General features: G+C 45.7%; 1 protein-coding gene across 1 annotated transcript in view; it reads right to left on the bottom strand.

Moving 5' to 3' along the window:
- Positions 1-17500, bottom strand: part of LOC135814332 (ubiquitin carboxyl-terminal hydrolase 24-like) — a 53866-nt gene that overhangs the window by 25157 nt on the left and 11209 nt on the right. The window contains exons 6-30 of the mRNA XM_065327439.1: positions 17161-17229; positions 16866-16928; positions 16461-16535; positions 15069-15227; positions 14577-14697; positions 14080-14387; positions 13378-13539; positions 12893-12976; positions 12247-12311; positions 11827-11911; positions 11275-11406; positions 10127-10238; positions 9562-9638; positions 9133-9177; positions 8625-8711; positions 8263-8322; positions 7891-8009; positions 6351-6417; positions 5924-6031; positions 5230-5328; positions 2508-2618; positions 2097-2147; positions 1442-1527; positions 1176-1257; positions 1-130 (exon numbers count right to left, since the gene is read on the bottom strand). The exon at positions 1-130 is cut by the window's left edge and continues 71 nt beyond it. Coding sequence (XP_065183511.1) covers positions 1-130; positions 1176-1257; positions 1442-1527; positions 2097-2147; positions 2508-2618; positions 5230-5328; positions 5924-6031; positions 6351-6417; positions 7891-8009; positions 8263-8322; positions 8625-8711; positions 9133-9177; positions 9562-9638; positions 10127-10238; positions 11275-11406; positions 11827-11911; positions 12247-12311; positions 12893-12976; positions 13378-13539; positions 14080-14387; positions 14577-14697; positions 15069-15227; positions 16461-16535; positions 16866-16928; positions 17161-17229 — 2557 coding nt within the window. The remainder of the gene's footprint in view (positions 131-1175; positions 1258-1441; positions 1528-2096; positions 2148-2507; positions 2619-5229; positions 5329-5923; positions 6032-6350; positions 6418-7890; positions 8010-8262; positions 8323-8624; positions 8712-9132; positions 9178-9561; positions 9639-10126; positions 10239-11274; positions 11407-11826; positions 11912-12246; positions 12312-12892; positions 12977-13377; positions 13540-14079; positions 14388-14576; positions 14698-15068; positions 15228-16460; positions 16536-16865; positions 16929-17160; positions 17230-17500) is intronic.

The following is a 17500-nucleotide window of genomic DNA, read 5'->3' as shown; positions in this document are numbered from 1 at the left end:
GCTTGGCCGACGATGCGCCTTCGGAGGCGCTGCTGCTCCCATCCGACATCAGCGGATCAGCGTTGCTGACACCGATTGACGTCATGTCGGCCTCAGCGGCACTTACACCATCCGCCATGATAACGTTGTCCTACGACGGGACACAGCAGAGAAGATAAACATGTGCACAGATTGAAAATGCTGATACCATCAATTGGGTAAGGAACATACAACGTACATGTATACCTATGACAGCAATCATCAGTGTTGCATAAAAGAACCTGCACACACGAGAAGGACGTGGGCATCAGTATGCAGAGGATAGGAAGAGAGATGGTGACAAATATAGCCACAGAGAGAACATACTGGAATGTGAGGTAAGTAACAATACATGTATTATGTGTGGGAGACTGGGTTCACAAGCAAATGAGAGCGAGGAGGCGGAATTAGTATATGGGTTCTTTCGCAAAAAGGAGCAGACCAAATGAGAACTTAAACAGCCTTTAGCATTTCTACGTTCTATTATTTTTACATGTACACTCACACTCGTGTGAAAGGTGGAACAAAGACAGGATGAATGATGCATAAAATTTAGGCTGAAACGATAATTCAATAACTCCTCTAACGATTAACCAATATCATTAACGATCGATATATTGGTTTTATCGATTCTTATCGGCTCTATCGAACACCAGTTTACGAAGAAATTTCATGATGCCTTTGCTACGTTAGAAATCTGTGGCATCGCACTGTTGACATCTGTAGATATCTGGCTGGTTTCATCAACATGAACTACTAAAGTAGAGAATTTAATGTTGTTTCTAGAGCGAAGAATCTTGTCATCACCCTCTGGCAACTGCTCTCATCTCCGACTTCTCCCACAAAGGAACCGAAAAGGCAAAGTCTTCTCTCCTGATCTCTTTCAAAGCCACAAATCAATTTTACTGCGCTTGAAGTACACGATTGCACTCGTATCCACTATCGGATGGAGTGCAAGGGCTAGAATGCTGTCACTGATATGCATGCATAAAAAATCGTTAGCACTCGTTTTGAACATTAACGATTATCGATTGCACTCTTAACGATCGATATGCGAGTTATCGGTATAATTGTTTCAGCCCTAATTAAAATTGATGGGGAGAAGCCCGGAGAACCAATGAGTGGTGTAGAAATGAGGTTGGCGTATATCCCCTTACCTGGCAAAGTGACTTGATGAATGACATCACAGAAGGATCAGTCGGCACCAGCATCAGCAGGCTACGTACACGTAGAATCAGGCTGAAGAAAACAATGTACATACAAATCACAATGATCCATCCGCATACACAAATACACCCAGCAAGTGAAAAAGTTGTGAAAAACCCCTCAGAAGAAATTATTGCTACATCACCCCAGTGCATGCATGGCTTGCAGTACGTAGGCAAGGGGTACAGTACAGCAGCTACCAACCACATTCACTTACTCCGGCTCTGCCAGTGCACCCAGCTTGTACAGCATACTGAACACTTCACCCATACCAGCTAGTATCACACTGGGCTGTTGCTTCTCCTACAAAACAATACACATCACATTATGTAGTACACAGCACATACACTAGTACAACACACAAATTGCATAACAGTATCACAGAAACATCGATGCTATAAATTTATGATTTACTCACGTTCCTCACACAGAAGTAGCTACAGACTCTCTAACACATTAGACATACAACAATGTCTCTGAGTGTACTGCACTACCCTAAATGCTTCCACTTGCGCCTTTCAGTGACACACATGAGCACAGTGCACATACAGGCACAAGAATTTGGGCCTTGAGCAAAGGCAGTTGTCGTTCATGCAGCAAGAGCAGCAGCAGCATACTCTAATTTCAGAAATTTTAGGTGCTCAATATTTTCGGTATGAGGGCAGGAGGCCAGGTTAGGTGAACAGAAAATTTAGGTGCAGAGAAGCAATTCCTTATCGGATTATGTGTGTTAGTATTTGTTCGGTTTATTGAAAATTTAGGTATGAAACAGATGCACCGAAAGTATCGGAAATTTGTGAAATTACAGTACTCATTATTTCGAGAGAAACAAAGACCAGCAAGCTCTAATTCCGCTAGCAGCATGGGCTTACCTGCTCCATCAGTACAGCCTGCCGCTGTGGAGGCATACTACCACCAGCCGTCTGCACAAAATCACATAACAAACCCATACACTGTGACCATATAGCTGCAGAGCCATGGATGAGAACCCCACGAGTAAAATATAAGGCAGAATGTGGCAATATCTTTTAGCGAAGGTCCTGGTTCGAGTCCAGGTGGTGACAGTCACTTCTTTCTTCAGACGTTTCCCCCATTTTAACTTCTTTTCAAACTTAAATTACTGCACCATTCATTAGTCGAAGGTGTTGAAAAGGGAAAAAAGTCCGAAAAAAAGATAACCGTCACCACCAGGGCTCACAATGTACAATTGACAACGAAAAAGAAACCATGGGTAGCATAAGCTGCAGCAAGCCGCTGTGACAGAATGACTGCCGTGGTCTCACCTCCATGATGTTGTTGTTCACTGTTGGGGCATACATCTGGCGGACAGATAGTGTATCTCCATCCACAATGTACAGTTGGCTCAACAGCTTTGAGTTCTCGGACGGCATCAGCTGGAGAAGGAGGGAGAGAGAGAGAGAGAGAGGGAGAGAGAGGGAGGGAGAGGGAGCGAGAGAGCGAGATAGATAGATAGATAGATAGATAGATAGATAGATAGAGAGAGAGAGAGAGAGAGAGAGAGAGAGAGAGAGAGAGAGAGAGAGAGAGAGAGAGAGAGAGAGAGAGAGAGAGAGAGAGAGAGAGAGAGAGAGAGAGAGAGAGAGGATATCATTGACAATCATAACAATGAGACATTCCCTACTAAACCTTTGTATGCCACTGGGCTTCACACGAACAGACAAGTCAACAACACAAGGCAACGTAGACCCAGGTAACACTGAGTGTTATAAGTTGGTGATTATTTGCAAGGCAAAAATGCAGCGCAGGCTCCCATAAACACATGATATGGCACTTTCGCTGAGAGAAAAATTATTAGGGCAAGCACAGGATAACAAAATGTTTCTTCAATGTCCATTGTCGGAAGCCCAGTAAATCCAAAATGGTAGATCTGGTGAGTGATGCTCAGCAGCAAGGAACCACAAGGTAAAAAAAGAGCATTCTTTGTAAAACAATCAAGAAAACCAACGGTACGAATCAAAAGAAAATATACCGGTAAACGGTGCCTATCAAGCTAGCAACATGTCAAACAGCAAGAAGCGTGTCACATAGAACAATTCGAGAGCAATAGAACAACTGAGTTCCGAGTCTGACCCAATCTAGAACTACTAAATGAAAACAAACTCAAGGAAACAAGAAGCTACTTTTACAATGACACATGTGCACTCTCACTGTCGCGCGCGAGTGCACGACGCACACGCACGTACAAACACGCATACACACACATGCACAAACACGCACACACATGAGTGCACATGGACATGGACATGGACACATACACCCCCCCCCCCCCCACACACACACACACTCACGCACACACACGCGCGCGCACACACACACACACACACACACACACACACAAACAGCTAGGTCGGCGAGTTAGAGGCCAGTCTCTGCTTCTTTCAGCTCTCGAAGCAGTGTTGACGTACCAGACACAAACACTCTGGGAGCCTCTTGTGTTTCTGCATCACCTTCCAGCGGTGAAACAATATGGCTTGTGATGATTGATCTTTCCCCGGGCAGCTTACGCTCCTCAAGATCTCCCGGTATAGATTCTTCTGTCTTCTGCCACAGCCTGCATTTGTCCCATTCACCACTATGCAGTGTCTGGAGAGTAGAAGACCTTCGCATGATGTTACTCAGTTTGTTTTCCTTCTCTTCTTCCGTGTCCAGGAGTTGATCTAAAGAATAGCGTGTATCCTCCACTCCAAGGCTAACAGCAGCAGCAGTGGTGACGTCAATTTGAACACTGGCTGGCTTCCACCGGTGCTTTTCAACAACAGAGAAGGGACGCAAGAGATTCTCGTAAGCACTGGTTTCATACCACTGCCTGTGCTTGCGTATCTTAACTCGAGCATGAGTGATCTTGTTCAGAGTAGGTAGAGGACGCTTTTGCTGAGCGAAGGGAAATCCTGCCGCTGCTGGTGGTGGTGGCAACACTGGCTTTTCGCTTGTACCCATGCGGGGAGGAAGCGGAATAGGGTTGGAAGCGCTCAAGTGTGTTCGTTGAACCGGCGCCACAAACTCTGCAAGCCCATGGTTCATACAGTCATCTGAGTCACAATCTTTCCAGGTCTTAGCGCAACCAGTCTCGGGAGCAGCAGCAACCGGTGCCATCCAATGCTCTATCCAGACACGATGAACAAAATTGTAAACACCGCACGCTGTTTTGCATGGCAGGCGGCAAATACCCGTAGCGAAATCGAACAGGTTTGGACAGAAGATTGAGCAAGCAGCCATCAATACAGTCAGAGCAATCACACCGAGACAGCTTCCCATTATCACTACTCCAAGCGGCGTAATCACCATCTTCAAGCTGCGTAACCCTTACAGGGTCGTACACACACACTCGATACTATACAGACTGTGCTGGCTTGTGTTGGGTGGTCAGTGTATCCATGAACGCAAACACAGGCACACTGCACACCTAGCGCAGTAACACACACAGCATAGTCACTCACAGAATATACCCCTCGGTACACACTGCATAACTAATGACTGCATTGCTGCAACTAATCTCCTCAACTGAAAGAAGTTCTCAAACCACCCGGTCAACAATATATACATGGTACAAATCACTGACACAACAGGATATCAAATGCAGCGCTAAACGACTGTATTTGTGAGAAGGAGAGAAACTGGCCACCTACAAACAAGTCCTACCACACCAAGGCGAAATAATCTATGTCATACATGTACAGCACTGAACCTGCAGGCGTGAATTGGACATAGCTAGGCGGCAGGTGTAAAAGGTGTAAAGGGTGCTGACGGCCTCATGCAACTTCAACAGGGTCACGTGCAGACAAATTCACGCCAACAAGCAGCATCACATATGAGTTTGAAATTTGAATGGAAGAAAAACACACGAGCAAGATATAACACCAACACCACCAGGACCTGCTGCAAATCGCATGGGCTATGTGTGGCGTTGATTCACCAATACATGTACCTGTACACAAAGCCAGGGAAGAAGATGAACTGCAAACCAGACACAATCACACTGCTTACCACTCTATCATTGTGCGTCATTGACACATACTCCGCAGAGACGTTCATGCGCTTGGCAATCTTCTGCCGGAGGTTGGCCAATGTCTCGTTGCTGTGGGTCTGTGGGCACAATTGCAGCAACAACGATAAAGACGAGCACAACAACGATGAAGACGAGCACAACAACGGTGAAGACGAGCACAACAACAACAACAACAACAACAACAGCAGCAACAGCAACAGCAACAACAACAACAACAACAACAACAACAACAACAACAACAACAACAACAACAACAACAACAACAACAACAACCACAACAACAACAACGACAACAACGACAACAACAACAAAAGTGATACATTGTGATTATGTTCAAATCGATTATAACAGACTTGGTGAAAACAAACCAAGTACATGCACAGTATTGTAACCTGCAATATACTCGTGTAACTAAATTGTGCCATGTCTCAAACCCAGCTAGTTCACGATGGCGAATGTTCCTGGAGCACTGTGTCAACATATATCACATACCCACTGTTGTGCTTGCATTGCACCAACCTCAAAGCATGGACAATGTATGCATGCATATCTACTACTGCTGTACGGTCGTACGTAAAAAATGCAGCGGCTGCATTTTGCTTGCCGCCACTGTACATGCACAGGCAAGCACATACAAATGCAGCAAGCCCCCGTTACCAAGAACCTACTCACCTCGAGGTCAAAACTGGTCTTATTTTGCTCAAAGATAACAAGCAGCTTATACTGTGCACCGTGAAACATTGCACCATGTGGTAAGCAGATCCGTCGGAAGGAAGTGTTCTAAGAACAAGAAGAAGATGAAACACAACGAGAAAAGCATCCACGATTACAAAAACTATGAAACACGCATCCACAAAACAGGTGTACAGTGCAACCTCAAACCAAGGCACGTTTGTAGCACTTGCACAAAAAACACCTGGGACAACACTGTAGCGTGTTGGACATGTTTAAATAATATTGTAGCATGCGCATGTAGAAATGCCCCTAATGTCATGTCCAATACTCACACACTGCATACGTACAGGATAAGAGGACCACAAAGGTGACAATAGAAAGTGGTTCAAGCCTATTATAGCATGGGGCAGACGGGCAATCATACCTCATACTTGTCAATGTACCGCTCTGCCAGCAGTAGAAGACGCTCAATGCTGCGGACACGGGCTTGCCTGCACAAGTGACACACAACCATGCACAGGTGTACGCGCATATACAAGCAAACACACACACACACACACCTTGGACGCGCTGCCATATTCTGGCTATGCGGACCCCATGGGGGGTTGAGCAGGTTCGGAACAGTAGGGGCGATGACGGGATAGGTCCTGTGGTCTACTGAAACGCCGACCGCAATTGCAAACGATGCAGAAGGAGCTACGGTCTGTGTTGGTTGCTCTGGCCGAGCCACGGCTGCACTTGTGACGTGCAGCCGTGGCTCGCACACACACACACACACACACACACACACACACACACACACACACACACACACACACACACACACACACACACACACTTGTACTTGTACTTGTACTTGTACTCACTGCCACTGGTTACGTGGGTCTCCCCGGGAGAGGGGAGAGATACTCAAAAGGAATCTTGGAAAGATGACTCAATTGGCCATTGAACCACCCAACGGCCGACACCCCCTGAAATCCCCAAACTAGGGTGGATTTGAAATGATCCCACTTATGGACTCACCACACCTCAGTAAGTGGGTGAGGACAAGGTGCAGAAAAAGGATTGACGGCATCAGGGTATCCGTCCCGGGATCCAACTGCAGGTACCCTCTGCCCCCAGTGAAGGTAATACTTGGTACTAGTGTGGGTGGCTAAATCAGAGTGGATCTGATACAAGCTTCACTAGCACCATTGATTACACAAGAGTTAATCTAGCCAGAAGCAGTCCATGGTTAACAGGTATGTATACTTCAAATAGAAAGTATATGAACCCTGAAACCAACAAAGGTGGTAGGTACAACAATACACCTTCAAGCAGCCGAGCCCGTTGGCAACAGGCCCAACACTATCTGGCATAAGTGTACCCACCAACCGAACTAGCTGGCACACACACACACACACACACACACAGGGTGGATCGTCACAATGAGAAGAAAGCACTATCAAATCGTTTTGACACACACACACACACACACACACACACACACACACACACACACACACACAGGGTGGATCGTCACAATGAGAAGAAAGCACTATCAAATCGTTTTGATGCAAGAAAGTCTGGAAGGGGGTTTGTTTGGCATGAGAGAGAGTGTGTGTGTGTGTGTGTGTGTGTGTGTTTGTGTGTGTGTGTGTGTGTGTGTGTGTGTGTGTGTGTGTGTGTGTGTGTGTGTGTGTGTGTGTGTGTGTGTGTGTGAGAGAGAGAGAGAGAGAGAGAGAGAGAGAGAGAGAGAGAGAGAGAGAGAGAGAGAGAGAAAATTGCACTTTTGAGGCTACTGGCAATATGACGCTGAAGTTTGAACATGTCTCTCTGTAGATAGCTGGAGAATAGCTGTCTCCTATTTTCCTTTGTCTTTTTTCATTGTCGAACAAGGTTTGAAACGTTTCTGTCCACAAAACAGTCCTGCAAGAGACCCAACTAATCACCCAACTAATCACCCAACTAATCACTTTACTTACTTTTCCGCTACCTGGAGTGGCAGATCGGGAGCAGTGGGCGCTAACGCCGCCATAGCTGCTTGCTCAAGACCACCAGCAACGGAGGAGCAATTACTACTGTTCAAATTGGCCAAGTTTTCCTGTAAAGACATGTAGAAAACAATCCAGGCTTAGAATGCTAGTACTCGTACACGTGCAGAATGAATGAAGCAGAGCCAAAAGATGATTGCAGTGGGAGCAATACATGTAGCGAGCTTCACCTGCTCTCTTGGAGTATGATATACATGTAGGCTAGATTCATGTACTTAGTACAAGTAACAAGAATCCCTATAGGCAACAGTCAAATGCTATTCGCTGCAGAATAGCTACCAATAGCTAACAATGGTAACCCACCTCCAGGAGCTTGAAGCATTGAGCAAAAAACGACCTGTGTTTGCCTGAAAAGTCGCCATCCTACAAAGAAAAAAACCAGCAACAGCAGCAGTGAGAACGATGATGACAATAACAGGAACAAAGAATTCCAGAGCAAACTGCATGTGGTGCACAATGCCGGTGGATCACTGAAGCTCAAGGAGCAGATCATCAACATCATCGTCAATGCATAAGTTGAGAACATGTCGCAAACATATCATCAGCAGAGCACCCACGCACAATTTCCACCCCATCGCCACCATCCATACATGGGCGGTGGCTCCTGATCACCGAAAAAAAGAATATTCAGCAAGGGATTTATGGTGAGCAGCTCTGGTACTTACTCTCTTGAGACGATTGCCACTGTATGCCAGCAATAGCAGAGCTATGGCATCATCAGCAACCACAGACGAGGTGGATTGAAGTGCAGCCTGTACATTGCAACAAAGCAGAACAACAACAACAGCAATGACGACGACGACAACAACGGCGACGACAAAGAAGCAATATACATTTACAAACACGCCACACCTTGAACTGCTCTTCACCAGACAGCACAAGTGCAAGCAAGACAAACCGGATTATAGTGCTGAAGGTAGAATAGATTGTAAAATTGTGTACAACGTGCTGCGCTGTAATGGAGAAGTGTACAGCCAGGACAGGAAAATGCTAAGCACCTATCCATAGCACACAGCAGGTATACACGGTACAGCGGACAGTGGATATAACAACAATCCTTCGGGACATTACAGACACTCGCTATATTTGATCTGTCACTAAGCTCAATCTTCGGAAAATACCTGCTGCGAGACTAGGGCAACAGGAATACGCACTACGCACAGCATGGCTTACCTGCCACATATAGTGAAGGCCATGAAGCTCGACTTTATCAGAAGCCTGAAACATGCATGCACACACAGCAAGTGATCAAATATTTGATACAAAACAAGGAATAATTCTTTTCAACCATCATGCAGGCGTGCAACGACACAATCGTACAGACAAGTGATATCAGGGGCTACGGGGGTCAAGCTACGAACACTGGATGGTGCAGTGAGCGCAGCTCTGCTGTTGTTCACAAGGTGGGACTTCACTTGCTAACTGTTACTACTGGCACCGCATATTCCCTCCCCGTCCTTCCCCGCCCACAAACACAGAGACGCGCGCACACATCCAGATTGCGATTAAAAACAACCCACAGCAAGTACTCAAAGCATTACCGCCGCAAACTGTTGAAAACACAAAAAGTACACGCACAAGCATTGTTACATTAGTACTAACCAATCCAACACCCGTACGCCGAAGATGCCGCTCGTTCTCATTGATATGGTCGTAGAACGCGCGGATGCAAGAGAAACCTGTCCAGGCACATAGAGACAGCAAAAGAAAGGAGAGAAAAAGAGGAAATGAATTGGTACTTTATCCAAAGTACCAATTCGAAAAGTGCCAAGCAGAAGCAGGAGCATGGCATGTATCCTGGGATGGCACTGATGCCAGGAATTGTACAACCTCTGTTCTCGTTTAGACCGCGGCCATGCCCTCCAGACTACAGTCAGACCTCGCTTATCCGGTCCTCTTTTATCCGGATCCCTCGCCATCCAGAAGAAAATCGTTGGTTACCGATTTACAGCATATGCCATGCATACATACAGTATGTGTGTTCGATTATCTGGTTCCCTCGCCTATCCGGATATTTTTCGTGGAAAACGGATGTGTGCGGTTATGCGAGGTCTGACTGTATCACATCCAGATCATTGGAATGTTTCTACCGTGGGAATGGAAACACAAGCTGCAGGGCGCTATTGGCAACGTTACTAATTTAATTACTGGACAAAGCACGACTCACTCTTGACTGTCAGCTTGGCGGCATCATAAAACAGTAGGCGTTGCTCAAACATGGTCATGATGGTGTCGATCTCCATGTCTTTGATGCGATTACAGAACCACTCAAAGCAAGCCTGGACAACGTTCATGACATACATAGAAGAGCAAAGCATTAAAAAAAACATTTAATTCCCGTAGCTATGCAGAAGACGTTACTTCAGTAACGTCTGGCGCTAGCCAGGGTCCACACAGCTTTAATTTGGTATTTGTTTGTGTGTTTGTTTGTTTGTTTGTTTGTGTCACGCCTGGCGCTATCCCGTATCTGACGGCAAAAAATCATAGGGATGTTATAAATTTTTCAATTCTCCTATTTTTTCAGGCATATCCTGGGATTCGAACCCGCACTATCGCCCTACATGCATTCCCCCATACACTTCGCATTCATACCCATTCTTCCAAGTTGCTTCACGTTATGAGCTTGCGTTTGAAAGCCCTATTTGAATATTGCGGGCAGCTGTATGTGGCCAGCTGTGTTTGATGGTACGGTACGGGAGACGGTGTCGTATTACCCTCGATCGTACCTGTCCCGTACCGTACCATCAAAGACGGCTGGCCACAATGCATATTCAAATAGGGCTTTCAAATGCAAGATCATAATGTGAAGCAACTTGGAAGAATTAGGAATGTATGCGAAGTGTATCGGGGGATGCATGCAGGGCGCGATAGTGCGGGTTCGAATCCCAGGTTATGTCTAAAAAAAGGGAATTTTTTAAAGACCGGGGGATGCATGCAGGGCGCGATAGTGCGGGTTCGAATCCCAGGTTATGTCTTAAAAAAAGGAATTTTTTAAAGAATTTATAACATCCCTATGCTTTTTTTGTCTAGGTCATCAAGGCAAAAAAGCATAGCGTAGGGCCCTGAGCTTCCAAGCTCTCTCGTAGTACAAGAAAATGAAGCTACTGCAGGTCAGTAAAATCTAAATTTTCAGCAGCAATTTCATTTCTTGCAAACCCTCCCAGCTGCAATGTCCTTATAGCTTACTAGTATTTAAATTGTATCATTGTGAGGGCAACCAAGCAAGCAGCAGGTACATGTATACCAGGCAGCTCATTGTCATGTTCACATGCATTAGGATTAGAATGCTACACCACCACAACCACCCACACTTACCTCATTGTCATGTTCGCATGCATTAGGATTCGCCACTAAGCAGTCCCAGATATCCTTGGCATTCCGGAATGGCAGGTACAGCAGACCCTCTTGAAGCACCACAGCCAAAAACTTCAGGTGAACAGCCATGCACTACAACACACACAAAGGACACATAGGAAAGTAGTGAAACAGCAACGCACGCACACTTCAGGGTACGCTGCTCTAGTCTGTCAGTCCAAAACAAAAGTACAAGTAGTCAATGTACAGAGCTGCTCAATGAACAAGTTAGTGTAGCGCTGTGCAGCTCCAGACCTGTGAGCACTGGGCGGAGCACAACCTTGACTCCCACGATCCGTTTTCAATGAACAGCACTGTAGCATAGGGGGCACTACTGTTGTGCAAGAAATGAAAGCAAAGCAGCGCTGGTCTCTTGGCATCTCCATCGCTGGGATATTCTCTTGAGAGCAATCCTCATACACTGAAGGAAGTGATCCCATCCATTCACATGAAAACCTAAGAGAGCACCTCCTCACCATACTGCGACAAGCAGTCTGGCTATAAGGTACTCACCTCGTCATGTGTGTACCGGCCATCTACTTTGACAACGGTAAGCGACTGTGGAGGCTTGACCAGCTGACACGCAGCAGCATGGCATCTGAGAGTGATACACAGACACGCACGCATGCACATGCAACTTGGTAGGTGAGTCTTGAGACTCAGCAGAACCAGGTCATTGGCCATTGAGTGAATGAAGCCAGCAAAGCATTGGCATACTCGCAGCCCGTCAGCTTTCCTACTCTTGCTTGCGTGTAACATGTGTTATAAGACAAGGGTTATGTTGTGCAGTACCTGGATATGCGGGTGATACCGTGCTTGGTAAGTCGAAGTACAAAGATAATACTGTCAGCCAGGACTTGGTAGACTTCAGAGTAGGTGTTGCAGTAAGCACAGATACCTGCTGATCTGCTTGTTCTGGCCAGCATCACTCACCTCTGCAAGCTATTTACTGTGAGCTTCAACAAATCAGTCTGCTTCTGGATGTCGGGAATGATTGCCTAGGGGAGGGCACACAGTAAACGATACACCAAAGTCATAAAGTTAGAAATAATCACAGACGTGACAGTAAATCACACTGAAGTAGTAGCAGTGGTGAGGCTTCATGCAGCTTCATTCATAGGAAGAAAGGTTTCAGAGCAGACCCGCTCTCTTCCCATTCACTCTGCCATCTCTAACTCGTTTCTCAATCAATACGATAGTTACGATACACCAAACTGAAAGTTAAAAACTCTGCAAGAAAAAAGAGTGCTTTTCTCATGAAGCGCGACTGAGGCATCACTGATGAAGAGACTGTTGATTACAGGAAAATTTACCGCAACCTAGACTTACACTAACAACACCCGTTCCACTATATAGAACTGCTCAGACCAATAGGAATAAGCAGTGACTTCCATTCCAATACGCTTCATAACAAAACCTAGACGGAATTGTCCCGCAATGGTGTTGTGCAGGTCGCGCAGGTAGGCCGCAAACACAGTGTGGCCAGCGGATTGAGAACTTCAATACCATTGGGGAGAATGGTGAGAACCTGAGAAACTCTCAGCACTCTACATAGAGACATTGCTAGCCCACAGCTTACCCGCTCTGGCTTCTGATGATGTGAGCGATTAATAGCTTTGAGAATCTTTAACAGCTGCTTGAAAGCCGGTACTACCCATGTGTTCTGAAACAACAACAGGTCAGGATATTCACACACACACACACACCCACACACGCACACGAAACTTCAACGGTTACAATACAAAAACGCTCACACAGAAATCTGAATAGCTCGTTGCAACTCAGACAAGAGTTCATGTTGCTTGATAATCACTGAGCAACAACAAATGATCCTAGCTCTGTGTTAGAGAGCTCCGGCCCCGTGTACTGAGCATTGTTTGAGCAGTGGAAGTAGGTAGCGTGCTGTGTACAAAAAATGCTTTTGCAAACAAGCAAGCTCACTACCATACCCATGAGCAAGGGAACAGCTCAAGCACTAATCAGACAGGAGAACAAATAATGTGCACAGCTTACTCTACTAGACACATCGGAATGGAAAGTGTCGGAACACAGAATAGTACTCACATGCTTGATGTCTTCAACGCACAGAATTGCGTACTTGCGTCGAACTTGCTCCTTGGTGTTGAACGAGTCCACCAACACGGATGAGTGGGAGCGCAGAGCCTGTTCAACAATTTCGGTTGGCAGGGTATCCAGATGGGCGAGATCCCAGAGCAACTCCAGAATCTAACATGACCCAGAGGAGCATGAAAATAGAGTCTTACAGCAATTGAATGGTTGCTTCTCCTCAGCAAGCATTTTAGCGATGCAAATAACAAGGAAAGTCATGTCTGGAGCTTGATTTCAAGCAGTGGAATAATCCGAGTGCAAAGGCTCATGCAAGCGAAGTTAGACACTGCAAAGGGCTAATTTTAGTGGGTAAAAACTTAGCGATTTATAAACCATCCTGAATTTATGAATTTGTGAGGAGTAATTTTAGCGACCAGCATTTCATTTCAGAAAAGAGTACATACCTTATCACGTGCTATGCATAATGCAAACTTTCACACGGCATGACTAAACTTAAGTGAAAACACTCCTTTCGCTAAAATTTCACGGCTGCTAAAATCAGCCAGTCCACATCACATGTCTGTGCGTCCTCATTACAGCAGGATAGCATTGATTTTGCAGGACATGTCAAATAATGCTCCCTTTCCACCAACACACATGCAAAACAATAAAAAAATCTACTAGACACAGACGGCACCTCATATGTAGAAGATTTACCTGACCAGAAATCTTGCCAATCCGATCATCTTTGCCCAGCTTTCCAACGAGGACCAGCAGCTTCTCACGTGCACGATTGCTCTCTGAAGTCCAGCTCTGCTTTATCAATTGGAAAAGGTGATCAAGCTGCTCCTGTGTGAAGCGCGTCGACACAGACGCAATGAGCATGTGAATGTTGTCGATGACGACCTGGTGCTGGCCATCCTGCAAGTTCCAGATATTGCTCAGCTCCTCCAAAGTCAACTTGTCGCCGAGGAATTCCATGATCGCTTTCAAGCGCTCACAGTACTGCGTCTGATGCAAGTTTCCTGCACGAGAACGAGGTGGAGGGAAACGAGCATGAGAACAATGGGAAATAGGGAGAGAAGTACCACAACACAGGACGTCCATAAAAGGCAGTACAGCATTGAAGAGGGGAGCCGCATGTAGTTAATTTATACAGGCACACAGCAACAGATCGCTCTTTTCAGACAGGTGGAGACGTCATTCCAGCTTACCTTCCAAAGCAATAGATAGCACGCGATTCTCAAGCAGCCACCTGACGAGTTCGTGATGCTGAATGGGACGTTTGTACTTGCTACTGGCGCTAGAAATACTCTCCTCAATGAGCTTGCTGACCTGGCCATAGTGATTGCAACAGATATCACCACCACCCCCACCCCCACCACCACCAGCAGCAGGAGTAGCAGCAGCAGCAGCAGCAGGAGTAGCAGCAGCAGGAGTAGCAGCAAGAAAACAAGGACAACAAAGACGGGAAACACAAGAGCAGTGCATGAGAAATCAGAGCACACTCGAGAGCCCACCATACTGCAATACAAGGTCCTTGGCAAAACCCAAATACAAGGAAGGCAATGCAAACAAGACGTCCCCGAGTTCAATGGCAGCAAAGGCCAACAAGTAGATGTACATGAATGCATCTTAGGGAAACCCCTACAGCATGAGAGTCAGCAGCTTCAACTGATTCACTCCTAACCGTTAAAAACGCTCACCTCTCTCAAGCTGTTCATCTTGGCACTGAAATGCGGCGTCTTCAGCATGCGCATGATGGTCTTCAGTCTCAAGTCATCAACAGTGCTCAGCTCGTTCTTCCAGAACTTGTACAAGATGAGTTTCAGTACATGCAAGATGTCTGACAGAAATCCAATGTGCTGCACAAGAACACAACGCACCAAACCAGCACACGAACATGCCGGCAAAGCATCGTCATGTGCAAAGCAGAAAGATGTGACAGAGTTCTCCAGAAATAAAGGTGACACAAAAATGCAAAAATGACTTGCACCATGTTCTTCACGCTTGTGATCGCATGCATAAGTAGGCCTGCGCCATGCCTTGGGTATTTAACTGCTTCACGGACACCGTGGCTGTCAGTCTTGATGGAATCTGTGCTCTACATCTGCTGCGATGACTTTCTAGCCGCGCATACCGAACACAAAATTATTGTTCTTGAGCTATACTGAGTGCAGAGTGAGAGTTGCACCGTTTACACTAAACGTCAAGTGCAAAGAAGGGGTTGCGACTTACAATCAAGTTTGACAACCTACTACCGTATATTCTCTATTATAAGCACAGGTCTCCATTACTAGCACAGTCTCTAATACTAGCACACTGTGAGCACCTTTCGAAACATTATAAGCACAGTCTCTATTATTAGCACGGCCTTGGTGGAAATCAATGCTGCATGCATGATATCCAGCATGTATTTCTTCTTGCTCTCTATGGATGTATTGGTTGAAAATATATAAGCACGGTCTCCAATATAAGCGCGGTCTCCAATATAAGCACGGGGTAGAGGGGTGTTGAAAATATATAAGCACGGCGCTTATAATAGAGAATATACGGTAATATCAATATATTGAAACAGCATGGCTGAAACCTGAAAATGGGAGCGCGACCCTGCTATGCGAATGGGAGTGCTCCTTATGATCGATTGTGACTTATAATCAGTAAAATACGGTGTGTCCACAGATCTTTGGTACCGTATGAGAAGGTTTACAGGCATTTGAGTGCATATAGATGACTACGAGACATGGCAGGTGATGAGCGGCGCACGGCAGGTGAGTGTACACGATCATGTGTAGAGTGTCATGCACATGGCTTAGATACATGTACCCCCCTATACCGGTGACTACATGCTAGACATAGGCTGGTGTGTTTGTCAATGTGTTTGTCAGTGTGTTTGTCAGTGTGTTTGTCAGTGTGTTTGTCAGTGTGTTTGTCGGTGTGTTTGTCAGTGTGTTTTTCAATGTGTTTGTCAGTGTGTCCGTGACATCTAAACACACACCTTCCTGAGAAAACAACATGGGCTACACGTCACATTCACATAACTGGTTACAACACCAGGATTGACAAGAAACGGGAAGACTGGAAACACCACGGGGTACCTTATTTTTCAAGTCCTCCTCGGTCAAGTCGTTGATGAGCGCCAAACACTTGTCAACCACGGGGCGTAGCAATGCCTATGCCAACAAGCAATTCAAGCAAGAACAGCACCGGTTTAGTTAGTTACACGTTAAGCACAAACACTCATTTCTCCTGACAACATTCATCGCAAACTGCTTCATTCGTGAGCTCTCATAAAAACACAGAGGTTTTCATTCAAACATGTAAACCAACTTGGCTGTACAGAATGAGAAACTTTCATAATTACAAAGCTTCGGACGATTTCAAGTACGACAAGAGAAACAAGCCCAATTGACTGCCACTTGCGCTAAGTATCCTGGCATCGCCCATCGGTAATAGAACAGTTCTCAAATCACCGACTGTGTTCCAGCAAAACACAGTTTTACCTTTTGTGACGACGTTAGAAACTCTGCACTCTGTGAGAAGGGGGCAAGCAGTGCGGCCAATTCCTACAAGACACATATCACAGAAACAGGGCAAAACATGTATATACATGTAGACATGTATGCAATTCCTTCAAGGTAGTTTCTACTCGCAGCATGATGCAAAAGATCATAAAAAAGCTCAAACTGGAAGGATAAGAACAGTTTGAAAGCAACAATGAATTCCTGTTCTTTCACAGCTCTAGCTACAGCCGATTGCAATACTGCGAAGTAGTATGACATCAATCTTTCCCCTCACCTGCATAGTGAGTGGCTCTGAGCTTGTTATTCGGTCGCACAGCAGCTGAAATCCACCACACTCACCAAACTGAAAGCACACACATCAACAGCAACAGATAGTGTGAACAAGGTTAGGGGCTACAACAGCCACACTTTGACTGTAGTCGGTTTGATCGGCAACACAGGGTAACAATCCTATCACTTTCACAAGGACAAGCTACACAATTACAATATAATTCAAACTGTCATGATTTTGGTACGCATTGCACAAGTTAACATACTGTAGAACGGGTAATTTTAGCGACATAAAAACCCTAGCGAATTAAGCGATCGACTCCTTTTCGCTAAAGTTTCAAGTC

This window comes from Sycon ciliatum, chromosome 4 (genome assembly GCF_964019385.1).
Source record: "Sycon ciliatum chromosome 4, ocSycCili1.1, whole genome shotgun sequence".
NCBI classification, from domain to species: Eukaryota; Metazoa; Porifera; class Calcarea; order Leucosolenida; family Sycettidae; genus Sycon; species Sycon ciliatum.
The sequence above is the reverse complement of the archived record's forward strand: the minus strand, read 5'-3'. Positions and strand labels throughout refer to the sequence as shown.